The sequence below is a fragment of the Pan paniscus genome, chromosome 19 (genome assembly GCF_029289425.2).
Source record: "Pan paniscus chromosome 19, NHGRI_mPanPan1-v2.0_pri, whole genome shotgun sequence".
In the NCBI taxonomy this organism is placed as follows: Eukaryota; Metazoa; Chordata; class Mammalia; order Primates; family Hominidae; genus Pan; species Pan paniscus.
This window is the reverse complement of record NC_073268.2, coordinates 34,367,472-34,394,334: the sequence shown is the minus strand read 5'-3', so window position 1 is coordinate 34,394,334 and position 26,863 is coordinate 34,367,472. Positions and strand designations below refer to the sequence as shown.

General features: G+C 40.7%; 1 protein-coding gene and 1 pseudogene across 7 annotated transcripts in view; both read left to right on the top strand.

Annotated features, from left to right (window-relative positions):
• Positions 1-26,863, top strand: part of EFCAB5 (EF-hand calcium binding domain 5) — a 185,242-nt gene that overhangs the window by 133,540 nt on the left and 24,839 nt on the right. For all 7 annotated transcript variants that reach the window (XM_034942144.3, XM_055101352.2, XM_063599154.1 and 4 more), the window contains 4 exons: positions 18,440-18,729; positions 20,296-20,465; positions 20,975-21,203; positions 23,111-23,263. In XM_034942144.3, the coding sequence (XP_034798035.2) occupies positions 18,440-18,729; positions 20,296-20,465; positions 20,975-21,203; positions 23,111-23,263 (842 nt within the window). The remainder of the gene's footprint in view (positions 1-18,439; positions 18,730-20,295; positions 20,466-20,974; positions 21,204-23,110; positions 23,264-26,863) is intronic.
• LOC129394406 (syntaxin-18-like) lies at positions 33-14,994 on the top strand (annotated as a pseudogene).

Genomic DNA, 26,863 nt, shown 5'->3' with positions numbered 1-26,863 from the left:
ATTGTGGTAATTAACTTGGCTTCAACTTTCTCAGTACACATATACAGTGAAAATACTGGTTATGCTAAAACCACTAGATAACCTTCATGTCTACCAGTATAGATATACATTTATCTTATTTATTTTTAATTTCTAAAAATAGAGATAGGAGTCTCACTGTGCTGCCCAGGCTGGGCTGTAATTCCTGGGATCCAGTGATCCTCCCACCTCAGCCTCCTGAGCAGCTGTGACTGCAGTACCTGCCACTGTGCCCAACTCTGGCTATAATCTTTTAAGTAGAAAATAACAAGTGTTGGCAAGGATGTGAAAATATTAGAAGCCTTGTGCATTTGTCAACACAGTCAGAAGTGGAATATGTTGCAGAATGCTTTGTCCAAAATCTTAAATCTATATAGTTAGATTCCTTCAGTATACCTGGCTACTCTCACTATGTAACTAACCTGCACAATGTGCACATGTACCCTAAAACTTAAAGTATAATAATAACAAAAAATAAAAATAAAAATTTTAAAAAAAGGTTAAAAGGATTCAAGCCATTCCACAGTTCTGCTTGTTCTCTCTTCTTGTTTTATCTCTTTGTCTTCACTGGCTTGCAAATTTCTTCTTCAATTTACTAACTTCTTATTCGCCTTAGTGACTTTTTATGTATTATATTTTTCTCTTATGACCAATATTTACCAGTCAAAAGCCACTAAAATTCTCATTCCAGTATGATAAATTCCTTTCTTCATTTTATTAGATCTTAGTTTAAATTATTTTTCTCTTCACTGGGTTTAAAGATTTATCTGGTTAACTTTGGTGTACCAGATTTTCAGTTTTTAAAGTATATAGTGCACAAGGGAAAGAATTGTCAAGGTTAGTTAAGTTCTTCAGCCCTTTCAAAAATCATTGTATTGGTTGAGCGTCAAATGTTCGTAAGTTTATTGATTGTCATGTTCTCTTCAGTAACTATGTCTTCTACAAACTTTACATTATACTACCTGGCTTGTCTTAGGATACATCCAATGAGAATTTACTTAATGAAATTCCAAAAGGCATAATGATGTGATTTTCACTTATAAAATGGGCAAATTTCATAACACAAAACCACATCCTACAGAGAACACTAGACAGTAGTTAGAGCAGCTGGGTTCCAATACTGGATCTTCACTAAATGATCTTGTGATCTTTGGCAAGTTCCTTAACTTCCATAGACCCAGGTCTCCTTGTTTTCAAAACGAAGGCTTTAGATATGAAGAATCCTAGAATTTAAGGAACCTGAGGGTAATGTTATAAGGAAGTCCCATATATTAGATGATATGGAATCCAATTATGTGGAATTATATGGGATCATATATATGAGTAAGGTATAGCAATAGGGACAGATAGATAGCATAAAATGTGAAGGATTAAGCCCAGCAAATGAGAACCAGGACAGCAATGAGGAGGCAGAATCTGCTGCCAGATAAAAATGTCTGCAAACAAGAACAATTATTCTCTCCAAGGGCAGGCTTATACAAAACGACTCTCAATAAACACATATTGGTAGCCATTTGGTCTGAGGAGATGATTGCTGAGCTGATGGCAGTATGGAAGAAAAAAAGCAGATTTATGCTCTTTAAAAAGGAAGAAGATTCTAAATTTCAAGCATTGCCAATAACCGATTGGCAAATCTTCAAACAGCTCTTTTGTTTGTTAGCTTGTTTTGGTCTACTCCTATTGCTTCTTTGTCCAAGATTTAAAATTAGGATTTAAATAGCATAAAATCATAGGATTAGAAGTTTTTAGAAAGGTTTCTGCTGGTGTCCTCAAAATGGAAGATTTCTATATGGAAGAGGAAGGTTGAAACTTTTAGTCTGTCTTCCCCCTCCCCACCTATTTTTTAGAGACAAGGTCTCACTCTGTTGCCAAGGCTGGAGCGCAGTGGCATAATCATGGCTCACTCCAGCCTCTATCTTCCAGGCTCAAATGATCCTCCCATCTCAGCCTCCCGAGTAGCTAAGACTATATAGGCTGTGCCACCATGCCTGGCTAATTTTTTTTTAAGACAGGGTCTCACTATGTTGCCCAGGCTAGTCTTGAACTCCTGGGCTCAAGAGATCCTCCTGCCTCAGTCTCCCAAAGTTCTGGGATTACAGGTGTGAGCCACTGCACCCAGCCTCATTTCCCCTTTTATTCCTGTCTAATACAGCCTAATCTTTTGGGCAGAAACATCACAAATAAAAAGCTATAGAACATGTGGCCTGTCTGCATTGTTGAATTGAATGGAATAAGTCATTTTTTCCCCATTACTTTTCATAGGATAGCTATTAACATTCTTGGCTATGCCTTTTAATTTTCTATTTAAATGATGAAATTTGCTTTAATATGTTCATTTCTATTCCAGTAGGACACTTAACTCTTTTATAATTAAAACATTTTGGAAACATTTATTTTGGTGACATCAGCAAGATGGCCAACTAGAAGCTCTTAGGGCCTGTTTCCCTCACAAAGACAAGCCAGAACAACAAATAAACAATTACATTAAGAAAAATAACTGAGGGAGAGTGCCATCTTGCATCAGAGGAGTAGCAGAAATCCTGGTGAGCACAGAAACTCAAGATGGCCACATAGAGAACAGAAGGCGATGCCAGGTCTCCACTACCCCATCCCCCAACCAGGATCAGGTGGGAACTGGGAAGAACTTCTACCTATGAAGTGGAAGTAAGCAAGAGGATCCCAGCAACCCCCATCGACACCTTGGACACCTACACAGCTCACTACTGGGGTCCCCTGCTGTCCTCACAGGCATTAAGCCCAGCTGAGGGAGCTGCCTCTAGACCACATACCTGTGCTCTCCCCAGAGAAGAAGCTGACATAGTGCCCTGACCCTTGTGGCCCGTGTGGCTACTGCACTACACCAGCTTGGGATTGGAACTACGGCTGGAGTGTGTCTTGCTCGGGGGTGAGTAGTCACGACACCCCTTCATCCCTGGGGCTAAGCCACCACCAAATCACCTCAGGCCAGTGGCCCAGCATCCTCAAGTGGAGTTGCAAGCACTCTTCCACATGAGGCCAAGTGGAGGTGGAGTCACTCCATCTACCTCTCCCTTCATTCCCTTGGGCCAAAGCTGAGGCAGTACTCTGCCTCCTAGAAAAACAATTCCTTGGCCACTCAAAGCAGTCATTCCTCCTCAGTGCCTAAGTTGAAGAAACTCCCTGCATCCCAAGAAATGGTGCCTTGGCCACTCAGAACAGTCACACACCCAGCCCTGAGCTGAAGCAGCACATTGCCCTCTGGGAATTGGTACCCTGGCCAAACTGAGCTGCTACACATCCCAGTGCTGAGTTGATGTAGTAACCTGTGTCCCAAGGAAACAGAGCATTGGCTGAGCTAAGGAACTCTGCCCTACAGTCAAAACAACTCTAGTACCTGGCTTCTCTGGAGCTTTACTGGACTCTTAGAGTCTGAGTGGCTGAAATACCCGTCTCCCTGGGAAGTGGAGTCACTGCTATTCTTTTCCTTGTACTCCCTAAGGCCCAAACAACAGCTGTGCTCTGCCTTTCTGGGTTACTTGCTGCCACCGTACCTGGTCTTACAGTGTCTTGGATAATGCTGAGCCCCACCATTCCATGGTCTTGTGTCATTACTACACAGTGCCTCATGCCCTGAGACCTGAGTTGCCTTTGAGTTTTATTTGCTTAGGTTCCCGTATTGCAACCATATCCTCCTCCTGGGCCCAAACTTCCAGAGCAAGTTTTCTCTCTGGAGTCAGGCCAGTGCTGTGCCCTGCCCCCCAGGGGTAGAATCACAGCTACAGCCCAGCCTCCTGGGCTCAAGCTGCTAGGGGGTGCCTCAGAGTCACAGATCCTGTCTCTATGGGCAACCTACACCCAACCCTGCCACAGAAAGCAAACCTGCACCCCAAGAATCAGGAGCCACAGTAAGTTTGGGAGATCCTGTGCTTAGGACCCTAACCCGACACCTGCCCTGAGCACCTGCACCTGGAACCCAGTGCCACTGCAGCTGCTTATAGGCCATGTCAGACCTGACACCAAGAGGGATCCCCCTCAGCTAAGTTTGCCCATTGTGGGGAAAACAAGAGTAAGAGGACTCCAAAAGCCCTCAACATCAAGGACATTAATAACCTATGCCGCTGCTGCTGCTGCTGCCACAAACTTTCTACTGCCTAGGCCACTGAGGTGCCGACAGGTATTGCTGATGTTGAACACAGCTGAAGAAACTGCACAGAGACTATACCATTTCACCTATCTGGAAACAATGTTGCCATGTCCATCCCAACTAGCACACAAAATTTCAACTACAGGTGAAAATCTTCCTCTATAAAAGCCACTCTAGAAAGATTGGAAGAGGCAATTGTTCCACCAAATAAATGGACATCAATGCAGGGACACAAGAAACATGATAAAGCAAGGAAATATGGCACTACCAAAGGAATATAACTCTCTAGTAACAGACACTGAAGAAAAGGAAATTAATTAATTGCCAGGAAAGGAATTTAAAATAATGATCTTAAGGAAACTCAACAAGACAAGAAAATTCAGATCGACGGTTCAACGAAATCAGGAAAACAAGTCCTCATATGAATGAGAAATTCAACAAAGAGATAGAAATCATAAAAAAGAAGCAGACAGAAACCCTGCAGCTGAAGAATTCAATGAATGAAATAAAAATACAATAGAGAGCTTCACCAGCAGACTTATTAATCAAGCAGAAAAACTAATCTCTGAACTTGAAGATAGGCCATTTAAAATTACCCAGTCAGAGAAAGGAAAAAGAAATAAGAATGAAAAAGAGTGACGAAAGCCTACAATTATCACTATTAAGTGAACAAATATTTGTATTATGGGACTTCCAGAAGGAGAAGAGAAGGGAAAAGATGTTGAAAACCTATTTAACAAAATAATAGCTGGAAATTTCCCAAGTCTGGGGAGATATATGGACGTCCAGATCCAGGAAGCTCAAAATTTCCCAAATAGATACAGCCTAAAATTCTCTCCAAGGCAAATTAAAGTCAAACTGTCAAAAGTCAAAGACAAGAGAGAACTCTAAAAACAGCTAGAGAAAAGTATCATATAAGGGAAAGTCAGAGAAAAGTCACATAGAAGGGAATCACCATTAGACTAACAGTGGAGTCCCCATTAGAATAGCAACAGATTTTGTTGCAGAAATCTTAAAGGCCAGAACAGAATGGGGTGATATATTCAAAGTGCTGAAAGAAAAAAAAATTGCCAACCAAGAATAGTATACCCAGAAAAACTATCCTTCAGAAATGAGAGAACAATAAAGTCTTTCACAGATAAGCAAAAACTTGAGGGAAATTATCACCACTAAACCGGCCTTACAAGAAATGCTCAAGGGAGCCCTGTATCTGGAAGTGAAAATATGATAATCCCTATCATGAAAACATGCAAAAATATGAAACTCACTGGTAGAGCAGATACACAAAGGAGAAAGAAAAGAATCAAATCTTATCACCAAAGAAAACCAACACACTGCAATAATAATAAGAGGGGAAGAAAGGAACAAAGGATATAGAAAACAACCAGAAAAGAATTAACATAATGACAGGAGCAAGTACTCACCTATCAATAATAGCTTTGAATATAAATGGATTAAATCCCCCACTTAAAAGATATAGATTAGCTCAATAAATTAAAAACATGACCTAACTGGCCAGGCGCGGTGGCTCATGCCTGTAATCCCAGCATTTCAGGAGCTGAGGCAGGCGGATCACAAAGTCAAGAGATTGAAACCATCCTGGCCAAAATGGTGAAACCCCATCTCTACTAAAAATACAAAAATTAGCTGGGTGTGGTGGCATGCGCCTGTAGTCCCAGCTACTCAGGAGGCTGACGTGGGAGAATTGCTTGAACCCTGGAGGTGGAGGTTGCAGTGAGCCGAGATTGCATCATTGCACTCCAGCCTGGGCGACAGAGCCAGATTCTGTCTCAAAAAAGAAAGAAAGAAAGAAAAAAAACATGACCTAACTATATGCTGCCTAGAAGAAACTCGGTTCACCAGTAAAGACATATATAGACTGAAAGTGAAGGGATGGAAAAAGATATTTCACGTGAATGGAAATTGAAAGCAAGCAGGAGTAGCTATACTTAGACAAAACAGACTTTAAGTCAAAACTGTAAAAAGAGAAAAAGGTCATTATATAATGATAAAGAGATCAATTCAGCAAGTGAACAATTCTAAACATATATGCACCCAACATCAGAGCACTCTGATATTATAAAGCAAATATTGTTAGATCTAAAGGGAGAGATAGACTCTAATACAATAGTAGTTGGGGACTTCAACACCTTACTCTCAGCATGGGACAGATCATTTAGACAGAAAATCAATAAAGAAACATTGGATTTAAACTAAACATTAGACCAAATGGACCTAACAGATATTTATAGAACATTTTATCCAACAGCTAGCTGCAGAATACACCTCTTTTTTTTCAGCCCATGGAACATTCTCCAGGATAGACCACATGCTAAGTCACAAAACAAATCTTATCAAATTTAAAGGAATTGAAATCATATCAAATATCTTTTCTGACCTCAATGAAATAAAAATAGAAATCAATAACAAGAGGAACTTTAGAAGTTAAACAACATGCTCCTGAATGAGCAGTGGGTCAATGAAGAAATTAAGAAGGGAATTTAAATTTTTTTTTGAATTTTTACTTTTTACTTTTTAATTTATTTATTTTTTAAATTTTCTTCTACTGAGGTCCTATGCCATCATAAAATTTCTTGGAACAAATGAAAATAGAAACAGAACATACTAAAACCTATGGAATACAGAAAAAGCAGTATTGAAAGAGAAGTTTATAGAAATAAATGCTCACATCAAAATTGTAGAAAGCTTTCAAATAAACAATCTAACAATGCATCTCAAGGAATTTGGAAATCAAGAATAAACCAGACCCAAAACTGGTAGAAAAAAAGAAATAATAAAGATCAAAGCACAAATAAATACAATTGAGACCAAAAAATAACCAAAAAATCAACAAAACAAAAAGTTGGTTTTGTAAAAGATAAACCATATTGCCAAACCATTAGCTAGACTAACCAAGAAAAAAAAAGACCCAAATGAATAAAATTAGAAATGAAAAAGGAGACATTACAACTGATACCACAGCAATACACAGAATCATTAGTGACTATTACAAACTATATGCCAACATAATAGAAAACCTAGCAGAAATGGATAAATTCCTGGATACATACAACCTACCAAGATTGAAGCAAAAAGAAATAGAAAACCTGAACAGACCAATCACAATTAACACGATTTAATCTGTAATAAAATGTCTCTCATCAAAGAAAAGCCCAGGATCTGATGGCTCCACTGTGGCATTCTACCAAATATTTAAAGAATATCTGATATCAGTTCTTCTCAAACTCTTTTAGAAAATTGAAGAGGAGGGAATTCTTCCAAACTCATTCTATGAGGCCAGCATTATGCTAATACTAACACCATACAAGAACACAACAACAACAGAAACAGAAATTATAAGCCGGTATCCCTAATGAACATAAATGTAAGAATTCTCAACAAAATGCTAGCCAACTGAATCCAGCAACACATTAAAAAGATCATTCACACAGAGAATAAAAGAAAGGCTGGGTGTGGCAGCCTTTACCTCTAATCCCAGCACTTTGAGGGGCCAGGGCAGGAGGATCACTTGAGCCCAATAGTTTGAGACTAGTCTGGGCAACATAACAAGACCCTGTCTCTATTTAAAAAATAATAATAATAATAATAAGGAAATAAAAGATCATTCACCCTGATCAACTGAGATTTATCCCAATAATGCAAAGATGATTTAACATAAAATAACCATAATACATCCCATCAACAGAATAGACAAAAAATTACATGACTATCTCAATAGATGCAGGAAAAGCATTTGATAAAAATTCAATATTCCTTCATGATAAAAACTGTCAACAAGTTAGGTTTAGAAGGAAAATACCTCAACACAAGAAAGGCCATACATAACAAAGGCAACATCATACTGAATGGGCAAAAGTTGAAATCTTTTTTTCTAAGATCTGGAATGAGACAAAGATGCCCACTTTCACCACTTTTACTCAACATCTGTCTATTCTAGATGTCTTAGCCAGAGCAGTTAGGAAAGAGACAGAAATAAAGGGCATCCAAATTGGAAAAGAGAAAGTCAAATTGTCCCTGTTTGCAGATGACATGATCTTATATATTAAAAAACCCTAAAAGCTCCACCAAAAAATTATTAAAACGGATAAACGAATTCAGTAAAGTTGCAGGATACAAAATCAACATATAAAAATCAGTAGGCCGGGTGCGGTGGCTCACGCCTGTAATCCCAGGACTTTGGGAGGCGGAGGCGGGTGGATCACCAGTTCAGGAGATCAAGACCATCCTGGCTAACACGGTGAAACCCCGTCTCTACTAAAAATACAAAAATTAGCAGGGCGTGGTGGCACGCTTGTAGCCCCAGCTACTCGGGAGGCTGAGGCAGGAGAGTGGTGTGAACCCGGGAGGTGGAGCTTGCAGTGAGCTGAGATGGCACCACTGCACTCCGGCCTGGGCAACAGAGTGAGACTCCATCTCAAAAAAAGAAAAAAAAAATCAGTAGCATTTCTATACACTAGCAATTAACTAGAGGAAAAAGAAATTTAAAAAGTAACCCCATTTACAGTAGCTACAAAAAAAATAAAATACATAGGAATAAATATAACCAGGGAGGTGAAAGACGTCTACAAGGAAAACTATAAAACGTTGATGAAAGAAATTGAAGAGGACACCAAAAAATGGAAAGACATCTCATGTTCATGGATTGGAAGAATTAATATTGTGAAAATGACCATACTACCGCTGTCACCAGCTGCTGACATGGGCAGGTCCCTTGTGGGGCTGCCGGTGCGGGTCGCTAGGGCAGTGGACATCACGCTGCTATTCCGGGCCAGCGTCAAGACCGTGAAGACGCAGAACAAGGAGCTGGGAGTGGCGGTGGGTGGCAGAGTCGATGGCAGCCGGGATGAGCTGTTCCGCAGGAGTCCCTGGCCCAAGGGCAACTTCTCCAGCCGGGCCCGCGAAATGATTTCTCACACTGGCAAACTGAGAGATTTTCTTCTGGAACACAGGAAGGATTATATTAATGCTTATAGCCATACCATGTCTGAATATGGGAGGATAACAGACACAGAACGAGACCAAATAGACCAGGATGTCCAGATATTCATGAGGACCTGTTCAGAAGCAATTCAACAACTACGAACAGAAGCTCACAAGGAGATACATTCCCAGCAAGTGAAGGAGCACAGGACTACTGTTCTGGATTTCACTGAAGATTACTTAAAAAAAGAGTGTGTAAACTTTACTCAGAACAAAGAGCCATCCGAGTTAAAAGAGTGGTGGATAAGAAAAGATTATCTAAGCTGGAACTAGAACCAAATGCAAAGACAAGAGAATCCACATCTTCTGAGAAAGTTTCACAGTGTCCTTCAAAAGACTGAAGAAAACCCTGCCACTGAAGAACATCCAGAAAAGATTTTGACTGAAACACAACCTGAATTGGGAACATGGGGAGATGGCAAAGGTGAAGATGAGTTATCCCCAGAAGAAATACAAATGTTTGAACAGGAAAATCAGCGACTAATTGGTGAAATGAACAGCTTGTTTGATGAAGTGAGGCAGATCAAAGGGAGAGTGGTTGAGATTTCCAGACTTCAAGAGATATTCACGGAAAAGGTTTTGCAACAGGAAGCTGAGATTGATGGCGTTCACCAGTTAGTTGTGGGGGCAACTGAAAATATCAAGGAAGGCAACGAAGACATAAGAGAGGCCATTAAAAACAACGCTGGCTTCCGCGTATGGATCCTCTTCTTCCTCGTGATGTGCTCCTTCTCCTTGCTCTTCCTCGACTGGTACCACAGCTAGCCTGGGCCGCGGGGGCCCAGCACGAGAGTCTGCATGGGCGCTCACAGGCTGTGTACTCTCATGTACCCCCCGTAGTCTCATGTACCCCCGGTGCTGGAGCATGGTATGACCACATTTTATCACAGAGCCATTTTAAGAGAAAGGGGTTCAGACAGACGGACATATTCCCCAAAAAGGGATACCCAGGCCGATAGTGTTCAGCCCATTTCGCAGCTGAAAAAGAAAACAGTGCACACCAGTGGGAAGTGGCCTATGTAGCTATCATAAGGCTAGACAAACTGAATGCTGGAGCTGGTGATTAGCTGCTCCTGAACTTCAGGCCGCCTTGGCAGGGGGGGCTGCTCCAGTAGCAGGGGCACAGCAGGCCTCCAGAGCCCCCAGTTGTCTCAGGGTTCAAAGGAAGTCACTGACCTTTCCCATCCCAGTAGCTTCAGGGAAGAACATAGTTTAATAGCGTCTCTCAACAAATGATTACTTCTTTGTTTCCTTGTGGCTTCTTGTCTGTCTGAGTCAACCAATAAACAGACTCACTGGATTATAGAAAAGAAAATTCACATTTGCCTTATTAATCTAATAAATACAATTACAGCCCCTTAAAAAAAAAGAAGAAAAAGAAAATGAAAAATGACCATACTACCAAAAGCAATCTACAGATTCCATACAATCCTGATCAAATACCAATAGCATTTTTCATAGAAATAAAAAAAATTCTAAAATTCATATGGTATCACAAAATGCCATGGATAGCCAAAATAATCCTGAACAAAAAGAACAAAGAGGCATCACACTATCAGACTTTAAAATATACTACAAATGTCTAGTAACCAAAACAGCATGGTACTGGCATAAAAACACATAGACCAATGGAACAGAATAGAGAACCCAGAAAGAAATCCATATATTTACAGCCAACTGATTTTCAACAAAGGTACCAAGAACATTCATTGGGGAAGGGAGAGTTACTTCAACAAATAATGCTGGGGAAATTGGATGTTCATATGAAGGAACATAAAACTAGACCCCTATCTCTCGGGCCAGGCACTGTGGCTTACACCTGTAATCCCAGCACTTTGGGAGGCCGAGGCAGGTGGATTACCTGAGATCAGGAGTTCCAGACCAGTCTGGCCAACATGGCAATACCCTGTCTTTACTAAAAATACAAAAATTAGCCAGGCATGGTGGCACGTGCCTGTAGTCCTAGCTACTCGGTAGGCTGAGACAGGAAAATTGCTTAAACCCAGGAGGCAGAGGTTGCAGTGAGCTGAGATTGCGCCACTGCCCTCCAGCCTGGGTGACAGAGCGAGATTCCATATCAAAAAAAAAAAAATTCAATTTAAAATGGATCAAAGACTTAAATGTAAGACCCCTAGACTATGAAACTACTGAAGAAAACATAAGGGAAACACTTCAGGACATTGGTTTAGGCAAATATTTTATGGGGAAGACCTCAAAAGCACAGGCAACAAAAGCAAAATTAGACAAGCGGGATTCTATCAAACTTTTAAAAAGCTTCTGCAGTGCAAAGGAAACAATCAATGGGGTGAAGAGACAACTTGCAGAAGGGGAGAAAATATTTTCAAACTATTCATCTGACAAGGGATTAATATTGAAAATATATAAGGAACTCAAACAAAGCAATAGCCAAAAAAAGAAAAAGAAAAATCAAATAATTCAAATTTAAAATGGGTAAATGAGCTGAATAGACATCTCTCAAAAGAAAATAAAAATGGCCAACAGGTATTTGAAAAAATGCTTAACATCACTAATCAGGGAAATACAAATCAAAACCACAATGAAGTATTATCTCACCCCGGCTAGAATGGCTATTACTAAAAAGACAAAAAATAACAAATGCTGGCGAGGATGCAGACAAAGGGAAACTCTTATACCTTGTTGGTGGGATGTAAATTAGTAGAGCCACTATTGAAAACAGTATAGAAGTCCCTCAAAACACTAAAAACAGAACTACCATATGATCTAATCTCACTCAAAGTATATATCCAAAAGAAAGGAAATAAGTATGTTAAAGAGATTTCTACATTCCCATGTTTATTGCTGCATTACTCACAATAGCTGAGATATGAGATCAGCTTAAGTGTCTATCAACAGATGAATGGATAAAGAAAATTTGGTCTATATATACAATGGAATAGTATTTAGCCACCAAAAAGAAAAAAATCTGTCATTTGCCACAACATAGATGAGCTTGGAGGGCATTGTGTTAAATGAAATAAGCCAGGCACAAAAAAGATAAATATTACATGTTCTTACTCATATGTTGAAGCTAAAAAAGTTGAGCTTATTTAAGGAGAAAGTAGAATAGTGATTACTAGAGACAGGGAAGGTTAAGGGTAGAGGGGATATCCAAAGGTTGGTTAATGGATACAAAAGTACATCTAGATATGAGGCGTAAGTTATAGTGTTCTATAGCACTGTAGAGTGACTATAATTAACAGCAATTGGTTGTACATTTTCAAATAGCTAAAAGAGCAGATTTTGAATGTTCCCAACACAAAGAAGTGATAAATGTTTGAGGTGATGAGTATGCTCATTATGCTGATTTGAGTATTACATGTTGTCTACATGTATTGAAATAACACTCTGTACCCCATAAATATGGACAAGTATGCATAAATTAAAAATAATAAAGGCAAAAAATACAGTTGGAAGTAATAAAACATTTATTTTGAAACAAAACAACAACAACAAAAAACATTTTGGTGATACTTTTTGTCACAAAGTTACAGAAACCATGAAAATTAAGAACCATAGTTATTTAAAAGTCTCATTGAAAAGCACACAAGAGTTTTTTAAAGAAACTGAAAACTGGATAAGTAGCTAGCATAAAATTCCTGATGCTATTCCTTTGCTCTGGAACTCTGGAATAAAGAATCTCTAAGAAACTCTTCCATCTTTCTTTGATTTCCATAACCTTGACACTTTTGAAGATTATAAGTTGGTTGCAGTATGTCCTTCATTTAGATTTATCTACTGTTTCCCCATGGTTAAATTCAGGTTATTCATCTTTGTCAGAAATATATCACAGAAGCAATGCTGTGTTCTTCTTATTGTATCTTCTCAAAAGTCCTATAGTAATAACGTTGACCAGTTGATTAAGATTATATCTGTCAGGCCCCTCCACTTTAAAGCTACATTTTTCCTCTTTGTAACTAATAAGTATTTAATGGGTGTCCATTGAAACCATATAAACCATTCTTCCTTTTTGTCAACTTTTGATTTATTCATTTATAGCAGTATGTATTCATGGTTTCCTTTTTTATTCAATGGGTTATATTCCAATATTATCACTATTTGTTTTGATACTCATATTGTCCCAGTTTTAGACAATGGGAGTTCTTTCACTCTGCACTCTGGCTCCTGTGTCCTCCCCTCCCCACGCCCAACCTTTATTTTTTTTTTTGAGACCAGGTCTCACTCTGTCGCCAGGCTGGAGTGCAGTGGGGCAACTGTAGCTCACTGCAGCCTCCAACTCCTGGACTCAAGCGATCATCCCATCACAGACTCCTGAGCAACTGGGACTACAGGTGTGCATCATCAGGCCTGGCTAATTTTTCTAATTTTTGGTATGGATGGGGTCTCTCTGTGTTGCCCATGCTGGTCACAAACTCCTGGCCTTAAGCAATCCTCTCACCTCAGTCTCCCGAAGTGCTGGGATTACAGGCATGAGCCACCATGCCCGACCCCAGCATTTCAGTATGAAAACTGTCAAACATGGCAAAGCTGAAAGAATTTTACAGCAAGTACCTATATACCCACAACATAAATTCTATCATTAATATTTTACCTCACTTTTTAATCTGTCTATTCATCTCTCTGTCCCTCTATCCTTCCATCTCTCTTATTTTTGATGCATGTGGTCCATTTTAAGTAAATTATAGAAATCAATACATTTCTCCCTAAATACCTCAGCATGCATATCATTCATTAGAGTTTGATATTTGTTAACAGCTTTTTTCTTTCTTTTTGCACGTAGGGAAAGAAGGAAGTTTTTTCCTCTTGAGACCAAATTTCCATAAAATGAGATGCAAAAATTTTAAGTGTATATTTGCTGAGTTTTGACAAATACATGCCCTATGCATCCCATACTCCTATCAAGATACAGAACAAAGAGCACTGTGACACTCACCTGTAATCCCAGCTACTCAAGAGGCAGAGGCAGGAAGATTGCTTGAGCCCAGGAGTTCAAGATCAGCCTGGGTAACACTGCAAAAACCATCTCTTAAAAAAAATAAATAAAAGATATAGAACAAAAAAAGTCCCCACACCTCTTTCCCATTCAGTCGTCCACCCTCCAATCCCCAGAGCAACCACTTTTCTATTTTCTACCATAAATTAGTTTTATCTCTTCTGGAATTTCATAAAAATGAAATTATACAGTATGCATGTTTTTTTACAGAGTTTAAACTCTATGTACTCTTTTTGTAAGGCTTCTTTCACTCAGCATAATTTTTACTTTTTTAAAAATTTTTTGGGGGAGACAGAGTCTCACTGTGTTGCCCAAGCTGGAGTGTAGTGGCATGTGATCATAACTCACTGCAGCCTTGAACTCTTGGGCTCAAGCAATCCTCCCGCCTCAGCATCCCGAGTAGCTGGGAGACTACAGGTGCACACCACCATGCCTGGCTAGTTTATAAACTTTTTGTAGAGACAAGTTCTCACCATGTTGCCCAGGCAGGCCACTAACTCCTGGCCTCAAGTGATCCTCCCTCCTCACACTCCCAAAGCTCTGAATTACATTCATAAGCCACTGGGCCTGGTCGACTCAGCATAATTTTTCTTGAGAGTCTTAATATGTTGCTACATGTATCAGCAATTTGCTTCTTTTTATTGCTGAGTAGTATTCCATTGTATGAATATACCATGGTTTGTTTATCCGTTTTCCTATGTATGGACACTTGGGCTGTTTCCAGTTCTTAGCTATTATAAATAAAGCTACTCTGCACAATCTTAAGTAAATCTTCTGGTGAATATGTTTTCATTTCTTATTAATAAATACTTAGGAGTGGAATTTCTAGGCCACAGGGTCTATATATGTTTAGCTTTATAAAAAACTGCCAATTTTCTGCATCCTTTTAACATGTATCCCTCATTCTTTGAGCACATCCTTGCTTTCTGGCACAAAGAGATCTTCCAGGTTGATCTTATATTTTCCCTGCTTTCACTCTGGAATTATTCATCTCCCCAAGCCAGCATCTGGGTTCTACATGTGCTCATTACTCATGAGTCTCCTCTCTCAGATTTCTCAGTGGACAGATGTAGAAACTGTGTATGTGTGTGCGTGCATGCCTGTGTGTGTAAATGTATGTACACATTTATATCTGTACATACCTTTCTGTCTACTAATATTAAAAACCATGAGTTCACACTGGTAATTCCAAGTCTAATCCAACACAACAGGGTTCATTCTAGTTTCTTCTCATTCCCTTTTGTAGTTCCCTTTTCTCTGGTTTGTGTTAACCTAAATATATTTATTTATTTGATCAATCCCCCAATGAATCCATTAGTTCTATATGGAACTAATCCCCCATCACTGTCGCTGTCCTCTCTTCCACACTGATTTCCTTCTTACTACATTTAAATTCTAACATCTTGCACTAATCGGCCCTTCCCACATGGCTATCCTCCTTACTCTGCTTAGGTTCTGACACCCCTCAACAGATCACCCCCTCCAAGTGGATGCCCTTTACATAGTCCTTAGGCTCTAACACTCCATGCCAAGGCACATTTTCATGTGGATTCCCTTGTCAATTCACTCAGGCTCTGACTCCTTATGCGGAGCTGACCCCCAGCCTATGTGGATGGCCCTTCCATGTAGACACCCTCCTCACCCTGTTAAGGTTCTGACTTCCCAGGCCAGGCCATCCCTCGATTTGGATGCCCTCCTCACCCTGCTCAAGATTAAACACCCCATGTTGGGCATCCATCTCATACGGATACCCTGTTTGTACTGCTTGGAATCTGACACCCAAGTTAAACCACCTCTCTGTAAGACCAGCGTCTTTACCCACATGGACTGAAGGTTGCCGTTCCACATGGATACCCTCCTCGCTCTGCTCAGGCTCTGACAACCCATGCCCAGCTAACCCTGCACAGATTTGGGCCCTGATACCCTGCTAGGTGCCACATTGGCTTCACCTGTCCAGAAACAGATGCTTACCTTGCTCTGCCCCACCTAATGGCTTTAGGATCAAATTGTTCAAGGAGGCAAAAGAATGAAAGGGGAAAAAGAAGAAGAAATGGAAGATGAAGAATCCACAAGGCACTTTTAATCTAATTGAGGATTGTACTAGTTAAGATCCTTTTGGCTCAAGTAACAGAGAACACAAGCCAAAGTGGTTACACATAAGAGGAATTTATTGGTTCATACAATGAAAAAGTCCGGTACTAGTTTAGGACACAACTAGATTTGGGAGTCCAAATAATGACGTTAGGACAGCTGTCTGGTTCTTTCTCTTTGTCTTGCTCTCTTCTGTTTTAGCTGCACTATCATAGAACCTCTACCTTTGTGGTAACCAGGTCCAGTTTCACATGCTCACAGTTTCATTCAAGTCCAATGGAAATAAAAAAGAAAGTGTCTTCTTCCTAATCATTCAATCAAAAAGTCTGGCATTAGTCTGTACTAAACCAACCACTCTGGCTAAAGGAATAGAATGTCGTGACTGGCTTAAGCCTAAGGCACATGCTCCACCTCTAGAACTATGAGTGGAACCCCATTCAAACACATGATCAGAGATGGGAATGAAGTTGTTTCCCCAAAGCAAAATTAGAGATAAAATTACTAAGAGAAAGGTGAGTGGGTGCTAAGGAGCAAAAAATCAATAAATGTTCAACTACAGAAATGAGAAACTCACACATGATGTGATGTCTGCGAGTGCCAGGTAGTATTTGTTAATTGTCAAATAAATGGTGTAGAATAGATGCTATCATCTTTCAAGAGAAGGAGAAATCACGACGGAAGTCTTCTTGAGGGAGGAGGAACTTTGAACTATACTTTAAAGGGGAAGGGTACATACCCTGTGACTTACTAATTTATAACTGTCAAAGAATCTTGCACATATGCACCAGGAGACATTTACAAAATGCTCATAACACTGTTCATATGAGTAAAATATTGAGAATAACCGAAACACCCACTGACTGTAGAATAAATCAGTAATGATATACTCACATAGTAACACACATTGGTGAAAATGAATGAATCATAGCTACAGTAACAACATAGAAAGATATGTTGAAAAGATAAACAACATGGAAGATATGTAGCATAGTGTTGAATAAAAAAGCATGTCCAGAAAACTACACATAGTTTGCTAACCTTTTTCTAAAGTTTATAAACATGCAAAACTGGCTGGGCACAGTGGCTACACCTGTAATCCCAGCACTTTGGGATGCTGAGGTGGGCAGATCATCTGAGGTCAGGAGTTAGAGACCAGCCTGGCCAGTATGGTGAAACCCCACCTCTACTGAAAATATAAAAATTAGCCAGGCATAGTGGTGCACATCTGTAATCCCAGCTACTTGGGAGGCTGAGGCAGGAGAATCATTTGAATCTGGGAGATGGAGGTTGCAGTAAGCCAAGATTGTGCCACTACACTCCAGCTTGGGCTACAGAGCTAGACTCAGTCTCAAAAAGATAAATAAATAAATAAAAAATGCAAAACGAAACCACATGTTGTTTAGAAGTGTGTGTGCATATGCGTGTGTGCGTGTGTGTGTGTATGTGTAGAACACATATATTGTTATGTAACTATAATAACACTGGGAAAATTACAAGAAAGGTAAAGATAAAGCCAAATTCAGGATATCAGTGGGAGGTGTGGGGAGGCAGGGAATGGAATAGGGCAGATCGTAGAAGAATATATGTTACTGGTAATGTTCAGGTTTGGTAGTAGGTTCATGATTATACAATTACAAAACTAGAGAAGACATGTGAATACAGAAGTGTGCAAGACATGGACAGGGACCATGAGTAGAATGGAGATACTGCAGTAGATAATTCCTATATGGCCTTATGGGCAGATGTGATTGGAAATAGACTGGATCCAAATATGGTAGGACTTTGAACCAGGGAATTGCATAATGCAAGTTGTGTTTTAATTTAATTTTACAAACACGTATTGAGCATTTACTATTGTTAAGTCAATTACAAAGTGATAAACGCTGGCTCTGGGGTTATGAAAGTATGAAAGGAGAGGAGTGGCCACACTGCCAAAGAGTAACAGGATAGAATTAAGTGGTTTATTGGATATGGAAGGCAAAAGGTAGGGAAGGAGTCAAAGCAAACCTTGAGGTTTCACCAGGCTAGGTGGTAAAATTAAAACAAAACAAAAACAGAAGCTGACACAGGAGTCATATTGAGTTCAACATAGAAATTCATTGTAACATATTCCACTGGTTTTCCAGGAGAGCAGTTGCCCAGGGCTTCAGTTCATCGTAAGAGGAGAATGAAAATTCCCCCCACCAATGAGTGAACTTTTGGTTAGTTCTTGGTTTCGTGTTTGTGTCTTTTAGCTAAACTACACATCCAATTTCCAAAGCCACACCCTGGTCACGAAGTGAGATTGTCTTCAAAACAATTTCAGAATTACATAGAATTGGTTGTGTCTGAACTCAGGGGCAATGAAGACCAAGTTCTGGAAAGTGTTGTGGAATTTCTGATGAATGCTTTAGAGAGGAGCCACATTGAGAGTCTGAGGAATTGTGCCAGGCGGAAATGGCTGCACCAAATCCAATGTGCTGCAGAGACAAGTGGGGTGTCCCTAGAGCCGGTGTATAGTGAGACCTTTAAGGCCCTCACGCAGGTACGTTTCCTAAAGCAGTATGTAAGAGGAAACATTTCCTCAAAGTAGGCGATGTTCAATGTTTGCAAAAGAGGAGCATCTTGAATTCTCTTGAAAAATCACTGGGTGCTGCTGTAGATATTTTATTCATTCCAGTCCATTACAAATGGCCCAAAGCCTAGGAGAGATACAACTGGAGTGACTGCTGGTTGACAAGACAGAAGCAGAGGAGAAAGGTAGAAAAGACAGATGTAGAAAAGATGTCTTGGGATTTCTAATTTCATTTCTGCTAAGAGTCAAATAAGCCTAGAATGGACAATAGACAGATTATGAACAATATCAGTAAGGAGATGTACAAGCAGTTCAAGCTACATTTCCCTTGCATGGTATTTTGGGAGTCAGTTTTAAAAGGAACTATTTAAATCATAAACTCATTATCGAGTCTGACACCACACAATATTTCACAGCATTGCCTAGAAGCAAGCTGAGACTACTGCAGAATCCTGTCACTTAGAACACATGGCCCTGAGGGGCTACTGCCTACAGCCTTGCCACCTCCTCAGAGACTCCCAGGTTGCTGCTATTCACAGGCAGAAACAGCACAGCTGCCTTCTACATGTATCATAGATTCCACTAATCCAGGGAACCTATGCCAGTCATCTCAGCTAAATAGCGATACTTGCTCAATTGAATCATCTCCTGAATGGCTGAATTTTCCAGTGTAGTTGGAAATGGGGCACCGGGACCAAAAGACCACTCAAGAAGAAGAGGCATTGTTCTAACTTGCTTCAGAGGTCTGTGGTATCCTAAGAGAAATCTCGCTACATATTTGTTAATGACTCCATAGATCTTGTATGTGGAAAGAAGGAATAAAGGCAAAAGAAAAGGGCATGGAAAGCAAACCCAAATATATAGAAAGAGGAGAAAAATATCAAGGAAAGTGTCTCACATGTCCCCAATTTATGGATATATTTAATGTATATATTGACACATAATATTGTTAATAACATAATAATAATATTTAAGGTACAGAGAATTTATAGTTGCAGAAATAGTAGTTGCAGAAAGTCTGCAATCTTGGGCCACAAAAAATCCTTCCTGAAATCACATAGATCAAATATACAAAGTGTGTTAAGAGTTCCTCGAGAGCATTTTTTTCACTTTCACATCACAGTCGACGGTCAAGAAATATGAGTGAAGTGAAGGCATCTTCTTGGCCCAGCTCTCTCTCTCTCAAATCAACACTTTCAATAGAAACACAGACAGTTTGACCATAGGTCAAAGGAATCCAAGTTTTAAACCTCTAAATTTGAGTAGACTTGAGAGTTTTTTGGTTTTGTTTTTCTTTTCTGGTAAACCAGTCCAGTTGGCATAGAGGAAACCCATTATACCCACTAAAACTCAGATTTACAGGATAGCTATGGTGTCAACCTTTTCCCCACTGCCCATGAATAGTAATATATGCATTCTTTATTCAGGAAAATGAAACTACTGGGGCAAGATGCATGAATTAACTAGTAAGGGGGACATGATTAGGGGAGTTCTTTGGCTGTTGGCAAACACATGGTCGGAAACGTTTTGCTGTAGGATGCTGAAGCCCATGGAAATAAAAAGATCAGTGCTCACATTTCCCTCTTAGAAGAAAACCTACTACTGCCTGAGAAAGGGAATGTTCTATTGAGGAATGTGGCTTGTACCTTAGATGATGCTCAATTTGTACTGAACAGAGTGCTCTACAGGGACATGAAAGGAATCAGGTAAGAACTTCTTGAAGAGATTGGTTTTACCCTCCTAAAAAAATAATTCCCTTTCTGAGTAAACTGGCATCAAGATCCCAGCTAGCTGCTCAAAAGAGAGGTGCCTCAAGTCACCAGTGCTTCTGGAGTAGAAGCTGATGGCTTCCAGTCCTGGATGATTTCACTTATTTCTAGAGCTCGCTCTTTGGTAATGATTCGCCACATGGGGACTCTGCGTCACAATATCATCTCAATTATTTCTGCCTGCTCCATAAGTTATGTCTCTGGAGTTCTGTTTATATTTGTTTTCTATGTCCACATCCAAGCTTGTTTTTTTTGTTTGTTTGTTTGTTTTGTTTTTGTTTTAGTCTTTCTCAAGTCAGACCTCCAAACTGGTCATCTTATCTGAGTCCACTGCTCGGTCATATAATGCCACAGATTGTGAATAGAGAATCGCTCTAGTTTCCTCCATGGTTTAATCTAAATCTCTCCCTGTGCCTTTCTTCCATCCTCATACTCTTTTTCCTCAGCTTTACAGTAGTGGATGAAGGGAAGCCAATCCATGTTCCCCAAGTTCAGTACCATGGGAACATCTTCTTCTGGAACCAGTCCCGTAATAAGAATGATTATAATGGGTCATTCCTGGCTCTGCCTCTTCAAGATGCATATATGAGGATCTTTGGGGTCTTGGCTGTTGATACCCTTAGAGATCCCCACGAAATAAACATCTTTCTACCTCATGAGATCAGATTCTATCAGGTAAGTCATAGAAGTCTTCAAGAGCGGTGGTAGGATGGCCTCTTTTCTAATACTTTTTAAAGAGTGAAACCTGAAATCCGATGAGAGTAAAGCTGTGTATATAGATAACATCATCATACTTGCTCCTGTTCCCTGAATGTATGTTTCAGTCTTTTGAGAAGTTCCCCATTACTTATGGAAGGACTTTCAGCCTCAGTTACATATCCATGCCTCAGCCTCATGTGTCCCATAGCATTAATCACAGGAATAGAATTTTATGCTACAGAACAGAAATCCAACCATTGACCATTAAGACCCACAAAGCGGGAATGAACTTTTAGAAGGGACGTATTTGTGTTTTACTAATAGTGGTATCTATCTAGAAATCTTTTGTACTTTCTACAAATGGTACTAATTCTGATATGCATCCCCATAGGTCTTGATTTCAGTGTTATAATTTTTGAGGATGAAAAATAAAAAGGCCTAAATGTTTCTTGAGTATTCATGTTTTTAAATTAGATCACAAAATAATAGGCACTTTTAAGATCATGAAATAGCTAGACCATTTCTACAAGCATTTTTATTTAATTTATGGATAGAACTTGCAATAAAGGAAGATCAAAAGCCTTTATGGAGACAATGAACTGTGGAGTCTAGCAGCAAGTTAGGAACTTGAACTTGCTATGCCCTTATCATTTGTTGCCCTGTAAGCCTTTGGCTCTTTATGTTTATTTACCATTATTTTTCACTTTCTCTTCCCATTTATTGGGTGGATAGTTGAGGAAAGTGGTAGTACCTCTTTCTCTGGACACATTTTCAATAATAAAATTCATTCTCATCTGACACAAGAATTATGTGAAGATATTAAAATGGAAGAGTATGGAGTTATCAGTAGGTGAAGTATATATAGTCTTGCTAGAGAGCTTTTCAAAATGAATTATACATTGGCACTCTAGCCCTTAGAGGTAAAGGCTTCTGGGTTACCCTTAGATGCCTTGAGTCCTAATATAAAAGGCATATAATTTTGAAGAGTTTGTGATTCCTAGAGTTTCCTGACAACAGGCCCACATATGGGTTCTAAAGATTTCCCATCCCTTCTCTGTGGAACAGGGTCTCCTTATGCCTATAAGAGGACTACGTAATCTAGCACACTGTGGGTCTTGGAACCAAACATGTCCTATACTGTCGATCTGATGATAGTGGCCATGTCTGCACAGATGCAGGCATTAACATTGGCATCCGATCAAGGCAGCTCCTACCCACCTGCCTAAGATTGGCATTCGTTCTTGGCTTGTTAACATTTTTTTCTCATTTCAAAGTTTATCTTGTTCCTTTGATGCTATTCTCTAATAGCACATACCACAAATTTCACTGGATGACTATCAAAAGCATAAAAAGGTATGTGGGCCTCTCTCTTTATACCTCTTTTTTTTTTTTTTTTTTTTTTTTTTGTGAGACTTGCTCTGTTGCCCAGGTTGGAGTGCAGTGTTGCGATCTCAGCTCACTGCAACCTCCACCTCCTGAGTTCAAGCAATTGTCCTGCCTCAGCCTCCTGAGTAGCTGGGATTACAGGTGTGCACCACCATGCCCAGCTAATATTTGTATTTTTAGTAGAGACAGGGTTTCACCATGTTGGCCAGGCTGGTCTCAGACTCCTGACCTCAAGTGATCCACCCTGCCTTGGCCTCCCAAAGTGCTGGGATTACAGGCATGAGCCATGGCACCTGGCCTATAACTTTGATTTCTTGATGATCCTTTTTTTAATAGTAGAATCTGGAACACTGCCCTTTGAGGACTGCTGAATAATTTGTAGGAAGTAGATTATCATGAAGTAATTAAATTACTGGTAAAGGTAATCCAATTACTATATTACTAATTATTTTTCTATTTTAAAAAGAATAGGCTATTTGAATTTTCTGTCTCTACAGGGTGTTGCTAATGTCTTTAGCACTGCCTATCACTACGTCCACAGCCGGGAGCACATTCTGCATATTGTGATCACTGGCATTGGCTGGCTTTATGATGTCACATCCAGCATCACCTCCATCACTACGTACTTTGTAGAGCCTAGCCCAGCCCAGGTAGGCAAGGCTCAGTAGTGGTAGATCTCTCCAAGGTAGCTGAGTGTCTAGATGTTATTTCTTGCTAATATTTGAAAACCATATTAATTAGCTATTAGTCTAAAGGAAGACAGATTTCCCAATACCAGACCCTTGGTTGTGAGTGACAGGAATCCATCTCAAATTGCCTTAGGCAAAAGGGAGAATTAACTGACTCATGTGACCAAAATGAAGACAGGGCAGGAGTCAAGCTATCTTTCAGGATGGCCAGATCCAGGGACTTGAAGCGATCAGGGCTCTCTTGTGTTCATCTCTCCACTTCTCATGTTTGTTTCCCTCTGTACATTGGTTTTGTTCTTCCAGCTAAAGATGGGCTTTTTCTGCAGAGCAAGTCAGATGCTTACTAAAAGCATCCTGTAAAAAGTTCCAGTTTGGAAAACCCAAGAAAGAAGACGGAGTCTCGCTCTTGTTGCCCAGGCTGGAGCTCAATAGCGCAATCTCAGCTTACCTCAACCTCCGCCACCCGGGCTCAAGCAAGTCCCCTGCCTCAGCCTCCCGAGTAGCTGGGATTACAGGCATGCGCCACCACGCCAAGCTAATTTTGTATTTTTAGTAGAGATGGGGTTTCTCCATATTGGTCAGGCTAGTCTTGAACTCCCGACCTCAGATGATCCAGCCACCTCAGCCTCCCAAAATGCTAGAATTACAGGCGTGAGCCACAGCGCCCGGCCAGAAAACTCTTTTTGACTTATCCTGAGATACATACCCCTGGCCAGAGTGTGGAGTTCACAGTAATGGGCAACACTCACCAGAATCATATGGGTGGAGTGGGAAGGGACTAGGAGCTGCTGTTTTGGAAGGACTCAGTTATATGACACCGATTTTTTTAAGCCCTCCTATCCATAATGTCATGAATTCTTGCTGACTGTTTGCTTTGCTTCTTTATACTTTGTGTTAGGATTTTGCATATGATGAGAGTGGGTGGAAAGGTTTTTCCTTTCAGAAAGGCTGAATGACTCTGGGAGGTGCTTGGTTGGGTGGTAGTGTCACCTGGTTGTCTCCCAGTCCCTTGGCTGGCCCACACAGGCATGTCCACACTTCCCTCCGGGCTGCTTCTTTCCTTTTTCCCACCAGGTCCCTACTTCCCTCCCTCAATAGCTAGGTCAATCTGATGAGGCCTTGGTCAATGAGGGCAGAATCATGGAGCTCTCTTGTGGGGTGGCCAGGCCATGGGAGCCTCCAAGGGCACTTAGGCCTGGGGCACAGCACCCTGTTTGAAGGGCCCCAGCTACAATGGCCCTTCAAAGCACATGGGGCCCCAGGGAAGATTCAGAAGAACATTGTCAGGTCCTTAAGAGAAACAACACATAGGGCACCATGGAAAAGCCAAAATAGCCCAAAGCAGCAGCAAGAAGCATGACTTCAGCGGCTGTAAGTTCAGAACCAAGAGTCCACAGACAAAGCCACCAGGGTCACACCCCATCTGACCTGGACCATCTCATGGTGGTGAAGAAGATCCTGCCAAAAGTCGGGGGAGAGAAGGACCACCCAGCAGTCGGGTTGTGAGTGAGATCATGGTGGGGCAGAGACCAGAACAGCCTGTCTAAGCTCTTTTCAAGCACTCAATGATCATAACTTCCTAAGCCTCCCTCTTCCCCTTCTGCAGCCCCTCCAGATTCACATTTCTCTCTCTTCTCCAGGCTGCTCTGTGTCTCAAAGATAAACCAGTATCCATGGGCTCTTTGGCCCTTTGGCTTCTGCTTGCATTTGTCCAGTGACAGCTGCCAACAGGACACTGGAGGGCAGAAGTAGAGTGCAACTGGGGCATTGATGCTTCTGTTTCCCTCTCTGCCAGGTTGCTGTGGGTTAGCTGTGTTTCTCTCCTAAAGGCCACTTCACCTTTCATCAGGCAGTCCTCTCCACATAGCTGTCCTTTGTCGGTTCTGGTCATTGCTTCCCCCGTCCCCGCCCCCTCTCCCCGCCTCTTCAGGCTAAGAGTGGTAACAGCTCTTCCTTATTACCAGGTCGGAATTCTAAACACTGCCTTCATAAATAGTCCCTTTATTAAACGCCCCTTAAATTACCCAGCTGTGGCAATCTGCTTCCTTGTGATACCCTGACTGATACGAATTATAAAGTAAATCCTGTGATACTCCCCCTCACCTCAAGCCCATGTTCCTGTAAGGTACAGAGTCATAGAGGAAAAAAAATTACTGCTCTGTTAACAGTAACCATAGATGAGTAAAAACAGATTCAAATTCTCTTAGGTATGAAATTCAGGGTATTTTAGCTTATCACCCCAAAGCACCTCTGTCTATTTCTTTGGAGTACCGAACTTATTAAATAGGTAACTGCATCAGGCACAATAATGCCTTCCCATAAGATGGCCATGTCCAAATTCCTGGAATCTGTGAGTATGTCAGTTTACATGGCTCACGCCTGTAATCCCAGCACTTTGGGAGGCTGAGGCGGGCGGATCACGAGGTCAGGAGATCGAGACCATCCTGGCTAACATGGTGAAACCCCGTCTCTACTAAAAATACAAAAAAATTAGCCGGGCGCGGTGGCGGGCGCCTGTCCAAGCTTCTTGGGAGGCTGAGGCAGGAGAATGGCGTGAACCCGGAAGGCAGAGCTTGCACTGAGCCGAGATCACGCCACTGCATTGCAGCCTGGGCGACAGAGTGAGACTCCGTCTCAAAAAAAAAAAAAAAAAAGAAAATAAATAAATTTGGAAAGAAGCTAGAAGCCCAATCGTCAATGTGGGATAATCTTAACAGTTTTCCAAGGATAATGTTGACAACATTTCCCTTCTAAAGAGTTTGGAAGAACCCTTGATGTCATGGAGTATAGAGGCAAGAGGAAATTTCACATTACAAAACAGCTGTTCCTCTTCCAAGCACCATTCAACATGCAGCCCCTATGGATCCTCTTATCATATTTTTTCTTTGTTCCAATAATTAGTTATCTTTATTTTTATTTTTTTAGAGACAAGGTCTCATTCTGTTGCCCAGGCTGAAGTGCAGTGACATGATCAGAGCTCACAGTAACCTTGAACTCTGAGACTCAAGTGATCCTCCTGCCTCAACCTCCAGGGTAGCTAAGACTACAGGCATGCCCCAAGAATTTTTTTTTTAAAGGAATGATTCATAAAAACCCCTCTTTACATCTCTTAATTGAATTTGTGTTTCCTACAGTTAGTGTATTTACAGAATATGTTAATATACGTTATTATAAATAAACTAGTTTCTACGAAAAAAATATTGATCAAGACTCATTAAAATATTTTCACAACCCACATGTAAGTTGTGGGTTGACCTACAGTTTGAAAACTTCTTAGAAGTAAGGGAGATAAAGAAGCAGGGAGAATGAAGATTGTTTAGTGAGGTAGAAGGAGAACCAGGAGAGAGTGTCGTCCCAATAGCGAAGTGAAGAAAGTAAATTGGCCGGGTGGTGGCTCACACCTGTAATCCCAGCACTTTGGGAGGTCGAGGCAGGTGGATCACCTGAGGTCAGGAGTTCGAGACCAGCCTGGCCAACATGGTTAAACCCTGTCTTTACTAAAGATACAAAAAAAAAAAATTAGCCGGGGCCGGGAGTGGTGGCTCACGCCTGTAATCTCAG